At 34.8% G+C, this 13,278-nt stretch overlaps 1 protein-coding gene across 1 annotated transcript in view; it reads right to left on the bottom strand.

The window, feature by feature from the left end:
- The window catches only part of DPYD (dihydropyrimidine dehydrogenase), a 957,062-nt gene that overhangs the window by 489,919 nt on the left and 453,865 nt on the right, over nt 1-13,278 (bottom strand). The window contains exon 13 of the mRNA XM_055585018.1: nt 10,028-10,243. Coding sequence (XP_055440993.1) covers nt 10,028-10,243 — 216 coding nt within the window. The remainder of the gene's footprint in view (nt 1-10,027; nt 10,244-13,278) is intronic.

Below are 13,278 nucleotides of genomic sequence, written 5' to 3'. Positions count from 1 at the left end.
AGTATCCTTATGCAGTGTGACAAGCCTCTTATTAAAAATCAAGAAAGAAAATACAAATCCAAGGAGGGTATTATGGAATTCAAGTTATCTTAACTTTAACCAAGACTGTATCATTCTTTTTTTTTAATTTAAATTTATTTATTTTAATTAGAGGCTAATTACTTTACAATATTGTATTGATTCAAATACACCTAGAATATGGATATTTTTCAGCTAGTTAAATTTAAAATCTGCAATTGAGATTGAGACAGGATGAACATGAAATCAGTTTCCCAACAGCAGGATTATACTTTGAGAAAATTTCCATTAGCCATAATTATGAGAATTTTCTATTAACCTTGACGCCATTTGCTTAAAAAAAAAAAGAACTGAATAAGAGGTATTTTTCCACTACGTTAGGTTCTGCTACCAGCTAACTCAGATCAAAATTGTACACGTCAATTTATATTATTAAAAAACCTATTTGAGTGTCACTTTACCCATTCTATCAAAATGATTAACTAATTAACAAGTGTAAAATCACAGTCTGAAATGGAAAAAAGGTGGAAAAAAGACATAATTATATTGGAAAATTGATTGGTCTCCATAGTCAGCTAGCCCAAATGGTGATATAGAAAGTAAAAACAAAAAATTGAGAACACCTTAAATAACTTTAATAATGCACCAGGTTAAAAATACTCTTTAGGTTACAGTTGAAAGATTTATGCTTAAAATTAGAAGTATGTGTTTAATCTGTTTAGAAACATCACAATCTATATATTCTCTTGAATAAACTAAGCCTGGCATACATGACATGCTTGAAAATTATTCATTTAGAACTTTGGTCTAACTTGCAAGATTTAGCTTCATCATTGCAAGTGTAAACAATAATGGGCATGCAATATTCTTTTGTTGTTAGAGAAATCAAGGTTATATCAGAGGAGAGCTTGCTAAATTGTCTTGAAGTGAACACTTGGATGAAAATCTCTCATAGGACTACTACATGTGGACTGCAGCCTTTAAGAAAACGTATTCTTTATAATCCGAGGATGCATAAATTTTACAAATTGTAAATTCAGTCAAATTTGTGAATATAATTCATCTAAATAACAAAGGGCTTCCCTCATAACTCCATCCATGGGATTTTCCAGGCAAGGGTACTGGAGTAGGTGGCCATTTCCTTCTCCAATGGGGTCACAAAGAGTCAGACAAGACTGAGTGACTTCACTTCAATTCCCTCATACCTCAGTTGGTAAAGAAACTGCCTGCAATGCAGGATACCCTGGTTCGATTCCTGGGTCAGGAAGATCCGCTGGAGAAGGGATAAGCTACCCACTCCAGTGTTTTTGGGCTTCGCTTGTTGCTCAGCTCGTAAAGAATCCGCCTGCAATGAGGGAGACCTGGGCTCGATCCCTGGGTTGACTAACCATGTGAAAATCAAACTGTTACTACACAGAAATCATTGATGATTTTAGCATGCTAAAAGTTCCCCAGATGAAAAGTTTATACTGAATGTGCTTAAATAATTTTAAGTCCTTATTTAATGTATAGATATATATTAGGAAAGCAATACCATACAGTAAAAACAAATTACTTATGTACTAAATTTAAAGCCAGAACTACAGCAGTGAAAATAATGCAGTGAACTGTTGTTCATTTATTGTTTCACAGATTTTCATGATAAGGAAATTTAGAAATGCAATAATAAAAAAATATTGGTTTTGATATAATCTTTTACAAACACAGATCTTCATTGCTCATAAGACTTTCCAAAAGGAGTTATAAGAGTAAATTGTGATTTTCTGTATTGTAATCCAAAGAGAATTAGCTAGGCACTAAAATATTATTGTGAAACTTATTTGTGAAATTCCCCTTAACAATGTTAAAGATTATTTTCAATATTTATAGTCCTGACAGTTTTAGTCCTAACTTTTGTCTGGTTGATAGGTGCTAGCAATTTGTGCAAATGCCAGCAACTTCCTCTCAATTAAGATAATGTGGATTGAAACAAGATTCTGGAAATCCACATGGGAGAACAGACAACCAACATGGTAAAAAGTGTGCAAACCTTATTATGGGAAGGAAAACAGGACTATTTAGAAAGAAAAAAGAAAAGACTTGTGGATAGGACATGAGAGCTGTCTCCAAGTAACTGAAGAGCTGTCATGTGGAATTGTGGTTTAAATTAGAAGCCTATAATTATTCATTCATCTAACAAGTATGCATTGCGTCCTTCTTATCTGCCAGACATGGTTCTTGGCACTGGGCATACAGTAGCGAGCAAGAAAGATAACATCTCTCTTCTTATGAAGCTTACTTCAAATGGCTAAAACAGAAAGTAGACACATAAATAAATGATTAAGAACATGGTAATTTCATATGGTGACAAGCACAGTGAAGAAAGAACCACCAAGGAAATGTGGGACAGACAGAATGAGATTTGAGTGGTCAGCAAAGAATTCCCTGAGGAAATTTTTCATGTGAAAACGGAAAGAGAAGCAAGAGCAGTTGTATAAAGACGTGAAGGCAGAGCAAACACAAAGAAAACAGCCGTCAGAAATGGAGGAGCTGACCATGTAAGAGGGCAGGAAGGAAGGACAGTATGGTTGGAGAAGGATGGTGCAGGAAGACTGGCTTTTCATGAAAATGGATTCCCAGAGGTTTTTAATCAATCCGTCTCTCCCCCACCAGGCCCACCTCTCAAGAACCCTGAAGCAAGGGGTGGGAGACCCTCAGGGCACCTGTTCAAATGAACTCCAAATGCTGATGGAGACAAACTGCCTTCATTTTTAGACATGAATTTATCCAGAGAGGATATACAGAGAAAAGAGTCTGGATTTGTATCAAATAGATGGGGGTTCAAAACAAGGCATGGCAGATTTAAACCGCTGAGTGAGAGAAGCCACACCTATGCTCCTGGGTCCTGTTTGAGGACCCAAGAACATGAATGAAGCCATCAGGGACCAGTCAGCCACCAAGAAGGGTGTCAGACAGAACAAATAACATATCACATGGGGCAAAAAGAAGCTTAACCAACTGAGCCTTGACCAGATTACCAAACTATAGGATCAAGAGCAGATTATTTGTTGTTTTAAGCCACTAAATTATGGGGCAGTTTAATATATAGCAATAAATAAGTGAGACAGAAATGCTTGCTAGTCTAAAACATGTGGCAATGGATTTCAGATTGAGAGGCAGGCAGAAGCCTCTCTTGAAAACTCAAGAATAGTCTGCTAGTAAAGTCTGGAAGAATGCTAGTGGAAGCTGGGAATGAAGTGTGAAAACTGTTATTGGCGACTGGGAATAGAGTGGACTGTATTATGTAGTGACAGAACAATTGGCAAGAATGTCACTGGTGATAATTCAAAAGACAGAAAACGTACATAATGCATTTGTGGATCTGACTAAAGATATCTCTAGACAGAATGCTTTAAGTGTTTGTTGAGTGTTTCTTCCCAAGTATAATAAGGTACAGTAATAGAGAAAAAGAGCCAAAAAGGATATATTTGATTGCTAGAGTAAAGCAGATGAGCAAATGAGACTAGCACTTGCTGGGTTGGAAAATAAAGCTATTATTTATACTTTATCTCTCCTGCAAGAAGATTTTCAAACTAAGAAATGACTGCAGGGAAAAGACTGCATCAAGAGCTTTTCTATATGGTACTTCATTAGAACCTTACAAAGATTTTGCAGGAGTCCTAGTGGATTCTTCTAAGTAGACAATATCGATTCTAAGCATCTCTAGGACGCTGTCATAGCAGCAACACATATTCAAAATGGAGAGAAGTCTGTCTCAAATAATTATGGATGTGGCTCTGGGGCATGATTTGAAAGGTTTTTAAAAGAGTTTTTGGTGACATCACTATGATCTAGGATTAAAATGGATAATTCAAAATAAAGGAAAGAATAAGAATTCCTAACTTTCTATGGGCAGAAATATTCTGAAAAGGCTACTCAACTGCCAACATGGGCCATGATTGGTCCTCTCTAAACAAAAGAAAACAAAACAAAACTCAGAAGACAGAATCAACAGTCCAGAAGGTAGGGCCAATAATGGATAGGACAATGGATTAGGGAACCACTACTTGGGAGTAGAATGGGCTTCCCCGGTGGTGCTAGTGGTAAAGAATCTGCCTGCAATGCAGGAGACCTAGATTCGATCCCTGGGTCAGGAAGATCCCCTGGAGAAGGGAATGGCAACCCATTCCAGTGTTCTTACCTGGAGAATCCCATGGACATGGCAGCCTACAGTCCATAGTGTTGCAAAGAGTTGGACACAACTGAAGCAACTTAGCATGCATGCATTCAAGAAATAGGTAAATACCATCTGCTCAATGGTGGGAAAAACAGCAAAATCAAATCACAAAGGGGCATACATGCAGCATGGAAGGATTATTGCAACTGTCTTTATAAACACACTACCTACAGCATGTATATTGCATCTTGTAACTTGTTTTGTCCCAGAGTGTACAGTGGAAGTGACAGTGTGTGACTGGGGTCTCTATCTCAATGGACCTTGAAGCTTCCACTCTTGCCTTTTTAGAACACCAAGAGGAAAGAGATATTATGAAGAGATGGATGGGGGCCAGCCATCTCAGCAATTACAGCAACTTCGACTAGACACATGAGTGGAGGCATCATGCCAGTCCCCAGGCATCCCTCCAATTGACTGCAAAGGCATGAATGAGCCCAGCAGACATCATGTGATGCAGAAGAACTTCCCATATGAGCTCAGCCAAACTGTGTGTGTATGTGTGTGTTCAGTCATGTCTGACCCTTTGCAACTCCATGGATTGTAGCTCACCAGGCTCCTCTGTCCATGGAATTTCCCAGGCAAGAATACGGGTATGGGTTGCAATTTCCTACTCCAGGGGATATTCTCAACCCAGGGATCAAATCTGTGTCTCCTGCATCCCTTGCACTGGCAGGCAGATTCTTTACCACTGGGCCACCTGGGAAGCTCCTTCAACCAAACTACCAATGTAGTAGTTTAACTGAGTGAAAAAGCAATTGTTCCAAGGCCTTGGCACTTTATTTAAGTTTCTCAGACTATTATAGTTGATCCTTGAACAGTGCAAATTTGAACTACACAGTCCACTTCTTTGCAGATTTTTTTTTTCAATAATTAAGTACTATAGTACTATATGGGCCCATGGTTGGTCCAATCTGCAGATGTGGAACCGCAAATACAAAGAGTTGAACTATAAAGTTATAAGCAGATTTTCAACTTTGTAGGGCATCAGTGCTCCTATTACCCATGGCGTTCAAGGGTCCAACTGTATTTCATCTTAAAAAATTTACTATCTATCTTATAGAGATATTATGAAGATTCAGTGAATAACTTATGAACAGTATTTGGCAATGTCCGTGTCCATACATTCTAAGTACTCAATAAATGGTAGTTAGTAATATGTATAAAAATAATAATCATAACAATGACCCCCAAGTTCAAACAATAAGTTCAAGACAGTGACACAGAAGCAACCTTGAACAGAGACTGGAATTGCCCAGGTCAAATTTCTTTTCCCTAGATGGCACTACATTTCCATACTTGTTAGCCTTTCTCTAGGATATTTATTTACTTGGAAGAAGAAAAAAAAAAAAAACATATTTTAAAATCAACAATTCATTTATGTTAATAAGTTAGATTAATTTATGTCATGATGTCTCCGAGGGCAGAACTATAAAACATGGATGCAACTTGTGAGAAGGCTGATTTGGGGACAATGAATGGAATACATTTCTAAACTAGATCTTTCTATACCTATAGCCAGCTGCATTGCCTTAAAGATCTAGCATGTTCTGTCACTAAAATTATTCAAGAACAGGCTACATTTTTTTTCGTCGGGGCTCTTCACACATGAGCTTAGATAATTCAGCCAGGTAATTTTTATTCCCCTTGCTGATACTGTGTGATACTTACACTGTTTTCTAAAAAATTCTATGTATTTTTAAAGGCTTAGTCAACAACCTAAAACTTAATATGCAGTCTATGCACTTAGAAATTCCACTGACATTTTCATTTTTAGACATATAAACATAAACTATAAAAGCAACCTAGGATATGAAAATTTTAAATTGGCCTTTTCTCCCTTGATTGAGATCAATACTCAGAACAATCAATTTTTTTGTGTTAACTATCTGTTTATGTGGCTAGAAAAAAAAATAAGCTCAATATGCTGTTGCCAAGAAATCTATGTATTCATTTACTAATTCATTTATCCAAAGAATATTTATGAAACTTTATCAAACTCTTCCTATACACTAAGCATTGTGCTGTGTGGTATAAGACTATTTTATGGCAACAGTTACAATCAATACTTTGATGCCAAAGACATAATGAAGAACCTTAAATATTTCTCAGATTTTAGTTTTCAGTATTTTATGTTGAGAGAAACTCATTATTTGTATATCTATTTACCTAATTATTTGATACTTAAAAAATAAAATATATGCATTCAAGATATTAAAAAATCAATCACAAGTGTACTGTAATATATATATATAGGTATGTGTGTGTATATATATATTTATATATATATATATATATATGGCTTATAAATGAACAGAACTTCTGCTTAGGCTTGAATTTGATTTAGGATAGTGGTAAACCCTTCTGAGTTTATCTGTGTAGTAAAGATATATACACCCTGCAGTTAGATATTATATATTTGAAGTATATAATATATTGCTACCTAAGAGAAATAAATAAAATAAAATTAACAAAACCAAAACATGTTATCTATTTTCTATCAGTATAATGCAAACACAGGTAAGGAGGTTATTTTATATGAAATATTAACAATATCTAATATTGCCAGTTAAACAGAGCATTACATTAGTTTGTCGTGAGAGTTTGGCTTTAATTAAGCTTGACCAATTGATTTCTTTCCTACCTTTTTAAACTTGAACTCAGTATATATTTATATTAAAATGTTATAATTATATTTTAAATATCATTTTATAGTGATATTTCCAATATTATCTTTATAAACAGGACTTCAGGAAAAGCAATCTAGGTATTTTGGGAAACTCTAAGCAACTCTGATTTGGGAAGGAAGAATATAGTTAATAAAAGCCAACTTTTATGCTATTTAACACAAAAGCAAACACAGGTCTTTGTTATATTTAACATTAAAAGACATCATTTGCCTCTCTAAAGAAAGCACATACAGCCTCTATACAGACTGCACAGTAAAGAATAATAATATTTCTCTTTACTGAGATATCAACTGGCATTTCACTGTAAGTCAATGGTCTATCGTTGCTATAGCACATTAGACCTCAATCTGGCATCTACAAATGTCAAGAGTATATATATAAATATATAGGGTGAAAATCAAAGCATGTTCCAAATGCTCCAAAAATTTTAAAAAAAGGGAAACAAAGTTCACCTAAACACGCTTGCTGTAGAAATCAGTGTAATATTCAGCTGTCAATCTAGAAAAACAAAGAGGGACCCACACTGTCAGTAGGACAGGATAATAAAATTTCCAGCAGATGTTCAGACAGGGCTCTAATTTTTACTGAACTCCCTTGGTAAGCATTTAATTTCTTTATCATATGCAAGCTTGGCAAATTGTACTTCATCAAAACTGCATTGTGAAATATTAATATTTCATATGATAACAAAACTCCATAGAATAACCTTTGTCATATTAAAAGCATCCAAATTTCAAATGTCAGGACTCTGAATTTTAATACATTTTAAGTAGATTCTTGAAATTGCATACTAATTATAACAAGGATAATCTAAATTGGTATGCTATAATGTCACACAAATGTGTAGTACATATAATACTTGAATAGATGTCTTTAGTAAGAGGCTGTGAAAAACACGAGTTGTATACTACAATATTTCACCAATAAGAAAGCACAAAAATCATAGGACAATAATATATTTGAAACATATTTAATCATTAAATAGAGACAATATAAGAAAACAAAACAAAAAGTAGATCTTCATGATACAAACTGACTATGTTGCAAAATCATGTATGGGAAGTAATCATTTTTAAAATAGACTTACAGAAGCCCAAGGTGCATCCTTATTTATGTCACTACAATCTGCATGAGTGCACTTAAAATAGTTTTTGCACAAATATTTTGTTGTACCCATCATCAAAGTAAGTAAAACAAAGCTTCCTAAAACCCCATTATGTTTTATGTGCCAAATTTAATTTGCATTTGTCCATAACTCTCCTTTTGAAACATCATCACAGACTTCTGAATTGATAGATTAAATTCAAATTGGAGGTCTAGAAGGAAGTTAGCTCCCACATTCATTTCTGCTTGTGATCTTAATGAAGGTAACTGCTTTTAGGTTACTGAAAGAGACAGCTTCACAAATCAAATGCATGTCACCAACAGAGTAAAGACGAATGTCTCTGATTAATCAGAATTCAATTTTTGTAAGCAAAGAAACCAGCAAATTTGAAGCAAACATCCTTTTTCCTACCATTCTTCACTTATTCCTAATTAGCTACCCATTTTTGTTTATAAATAAATTTTTTTCAATAGCATAACTAGTCATTAAATGGTATCAGAGATTCAGTTTTTCTCAATGGATTAAACATCGGATTAGAGCTTCTGAGTAATTCTTAAAGGAAGAATTGAAATACAAACAAATATAATGTCAATATTCTATAAAGCTATAAACAACTGATTAAGGATATTCTGAAGCTAAATTCAGTATATTGTTTATTTTTACACTTTATTTAACCAAAGAATTTCTGAGAATTCAGCCAATTTATTAAAAAAAATTCCTTTAGCTATTTAATATAAAAATATTTAGGTAATCTTTTTTCATGTACTAGGTTTCTAACTTTTGAGGATTTCTAGATAATCGTGATCACATAGCATCTTGTGAAGCTGTCAGAATGAGACAGCCAAGATGTTTTAGCCATAATAATGCCAGCTATTGATCCTAGTAAGAGGAGAAAGAAGAGAATGTGCTTAATGGGGCATTTTTGTTCTCTATTATTTTCTTTGCCTAAGGATAAGGCTGATTTAAATAATAATAGTCTTTTCTCGGTCACTAGATTCACACATTCTTATACATTAATTATTACTAACTACCAGTAAGTATTAAATATACCAATAGGTGTATCATCTAAAATTTTATCAATAAAAGATCAAAAAATGCTAAATTTTGCTGATCTTTTCTAATTGAAAGTCATATGAGGATGCAACCCTCTATTGCATAAATTATCCTACTTTTAAAATGTTCACTTATATACTTTCTGTATTTTAAAGACTCAATCTTAACTTTAATATGTAGTTAATTTTCTACTAAGTATATCCACTGGCAATGTGAGTACACAGTCATAATGTCAAATTAAACTCAGGTCAATGCATTTGGGGAAACATTTCTGTATTTAAAAATTCAAGAAAAATCTTATTCCAGGCACCAATTAAGTTATACTGAGTGATTCATTTTTACATGCATTGGTTTCCAGAATTATGTGCAAGTCAAATTCATTGTCTAACTTTGAGTTGAGGCACATGTTCTCATTCACACACATTCAGAAATCACAAAACAATTAATAATGCCAAAATAAGAGTGAGTCTGTGATTATTAAATGAAATAGACATTCTGTAGTATTTACATTTTTGATACTTCCTAGACAAAACACAGTGATTCCCTGGTGGTTCAGGATAAAGAGTCTGCCTGCAATGCAGGAGACTGGGGTTTGATCCCTGGGTCGGGAAGATCCCTTAGAGAAAGGAATGGCTACCTACTCCAGCATCTTGCCTGGAGAATTCCATGGGACAGAGGAGCCTGGCGGGCTACAGTCCATGCATCCTAAAGAGTCAGACATGACTGAGTGACTAACACACACACAAAGACAAATGAGAAATAGAAATCTATCCCATTCCCCATCCTGAGACAGAAGAAATGTAATGAAATTAGCTCATTTGTAATAATCAGTCTTACCCAATAGTTTAATAACTGTTATATCTTGGTGAACCTTTGCATTATAATATTTATGCCCTAATTAAAATAAGTGATAGATATTTAAACACAACTTCAAAAATAATTTCTTACCTTATCAAGAGAGAAAGTTTTGGTCAGAGCAAAGGCCCATCCAGCTTCAAAAGCTCTTCGAATCATTGACGAACTGGTAGTTGGAGTTGCACTGGCAAGACCAAAAGGATTTGTAAACTTCAATCCAGCCATTTCCACACTAATGTCCACCAGATCAATGGGAGTATAAAACAGGGGGAGTTCGGGCTTAGCAGAAACTGAAGCTCCATATTGTGACTGTAAAAAAAGACAAATAGCCAATAATTATTCTTGGATCACATCTGATTTCTCCATATAATCTTTTACAAAAATCACTTCAGCACAGCATTAATATTAATATAGATCACACTGGTCTGTTTGGAATGATTAAGACTGGCCAATAAAATCAGTTAGCAGAGAATAAAATTCATATATCATCTTTTTCTTATTTCAAAAGCAGTACAGAGAATATTAACAGAAATAATATCAATTAAATAAACAAAAAACTATACTTAAAACATACTGAGATTCAAACACAAAAAAGAATAATTTCAAATTTTATCTCCCTGAACCCATTAACCTAGTCTTTTTGTACTTAATTTGTAAAAGTATCTTTAGTGCTCAGAAATATGTTAAAAAAAAAAAAAAGCAAGTCAGGAGACCTAAATTCAATTTCCAGTAAATTCATTCTATTTATGAGAATTTAGGAAAGCCACCTAACACATCCTTGCTTTTTCTCCTTTACCGTTTTCAGTACAGCAGCACAAATTCTGGCTGCCTAATTTCCTACCTCCTAGAGATACTGGAAAATGCAGGAAATCATAAGCCATAGGGAGACATCTAATTTGGAAAGTGGATAATGTACTCATGTGTACGGGGAGACTTTCTTCAGCAAAAACAGGTACCAAACAGTTAATGTTGAAATCGTCCATTGGCTCTCAAACTGTAAAATTATATTTGTTAAATGGGTACAGTATAAAACTACCTTGAATTATTGGAAAAAATCAATCAAAAAATCCTTTACAAAGTGCATGGCCCACTGCAACATAGTAGGTGCTTGCCAAATGCTGTCTCTCTGATTGCAGAGATTATTAAAGCTTTCATCGGGTTCTTTATAAAATGTCTCTGTTTCTTTCCTTCTCTCCCTCCCTTCCTCTCTTTCTCTCTGTTTATCTTTGAAAGACAAATAATACTGGCAAATATAAAAAAGATGAATTTTCTTAGCCAAAGCAGTTACTGAATGGACCAGTCTAGTTAATTCTAAAGTAAGAACTCTTTTCTCTTGTGAATAATCACTCAAAAGTTGTTTGAGCAGAACTTTAATTTTACAGGAGTGTGTCTTATGTAGATAAAGATTGCCATGACTTGCATAAAAATTATTTCTGGACCTCCACCATTTATAATGCAAAGTAAAGTTCACTTAATATGTAAAAAGGCATCAAACTTGTCAACTGAAAGACTAATGTGTCTCTGGTGCCTGCAAAGTGGTGCCTGATGGCATCTACGCTTTGGCTGTGGCACGCATCTTCTGCCAAGAATGTTCTGGGTTTCAAGGCACATTTCTGAATATTGTGCAGTTCTATATTGTGTGGATAATTCTTCCAGTTCTCACATGGATTGCAGTATTATTAAAAGGATTATTAACAAAAACAAAAGTTATAATGTATAATATAACAAAATGCGGGATAATCTGAGACGTGTTAATTTGAGGCATGTGTGTCTGTGTGAGTGTGTGCAGGAATAGGTGAGGGAATAAACAGCTTCCATGAGATTTTCTCAGCTCTGTGCCTGCGTGCTCAGTCGCTTCAGTTATATCCAACTCTTTGCAACTCTATGGACTGTAGCCCACCAGGCTCCTCTGTCCATGGGATTCTCCAGGCAAGAACATTGGAGTGCTTTGCCATTTCCTCCTCCAAGGACTCTTTTCAACCCAGGAATTGAACCCGCATCTTCTGTGTCTCCTGCATTGCAGGCAGATTTTTTACCCACTGAGCCACCTGAGAAGCCCTTTCTTAGCTCTAAATAATAATTCAAACTGAATCAAGGAAGTTTGGATCAGATGAAGGAAGAATTTCCTGACACCACAGTTTGGTTAACACCAGAGAAATTTTACAAAAAAAAATTTCCTTCCATGTCTGAGGAACCTAGAAACTTTGGGAAACCTTTCATCTGATAATAATGATAGAAATACTTATAGTTCCATGTTCGCTGAAGTGATACAGTCTCTCATCTTTTTGTGGCTTTATACTGAAGTAATTAACCTCTTGAATCTCACAGGTGAATTTTAGTTTGTCAAAAATTATAGTTATACAGCTTTGGGCAATAGACCAAGGAAGTAGACATATATGTGTAATTCAACTTGCATTTCTTAATTTATGTAGTTTTAAATACACAAAGCATTGCTTTGAAATTCTTAAAAATGTTGCTACCTCAATATTTAGAAAGGAAATAATGTGGGTAAACTTTGCAAGATTTTTCTTAAGTTTCAAAACAAAAATGAAAAGCAAACAACAAAATACATAACAAAAAAATTAATACACACAAAACTTTTTCAAATGAGAGGTATAACTTTTCATAAAATGTATATTTTATTTTATCAACAAAAATACTACTAATGTATAGGCAGATAAGATACAACCTTTAGTTGTAATTTGTTATGGTTAGTTTGGTCACTAAGTTGTGTCCAGCTCTTTGCAACCCCATGAACTGCAGCACACCAGCCTTCTCTGTCCATCATAATCTCCCTGAGTTAGCTCAAACTCATGTCCATTGAGTCAGTGATGCCATCCAACCATCTCATCCCCTGTCATCCCCTTCTCTTCCCGCCTTCAATTTTTTGCAACATCAGGGTCTTTTCCAAGTGTCAGCTCTTCATATTAGGTGGCCAATATATTGGAGCTTCAGCTTCAATATCAGTCCATTCAATGGATATTCACGTTTGATTTCTTTAGGATTGACTGATTTGATCTCCTTACTGTCCAAGGGACTCTCAGGACTCTTCTCCAACACCATAGTTTGAAAGCATCAATTCTTCAATTCTCAGCCTTCTCTATGATCCAACTCTCACATACATACATGACTACTGGAAAAACCAGACCTTTGTTGGCAAAGTAATGTCTCTGCTTTTTAATACACTTTCCAGGTTTGTCATAGCTATTCTTCCAAGGAGCAGGCATCTTTTCATTTTGTGGCTGCAGTCACTATCCACATTGATTTTGGAGGCCAGAAAAATGAAATCTGACACTGTTTCCTCATTATCCTCATCTATTTGCCATGAAGTAATAGGACCGGAT

Source organism: Bubalus kerabau, chromosome 6 (genome assembly GCF_029407905.1).
Source record: "Bubalus kerabau isolate K-KA32 ecotype Philippines breed swamp buffalo chromosome 6, PCC_UOA_SB_1v2, whole genome shotgun sequence".
NCBI lineage: Eukaryota > Metazoa > Chordata > Mammalia > Artiodactyla > Bovidae > Bubalus > Bubalus kerabau.
The sequence above is the reverse complement of the archived record's forward strand: the minus strand, read 5'-3'. Positions and strand labels throughout refer to the sequence as shown.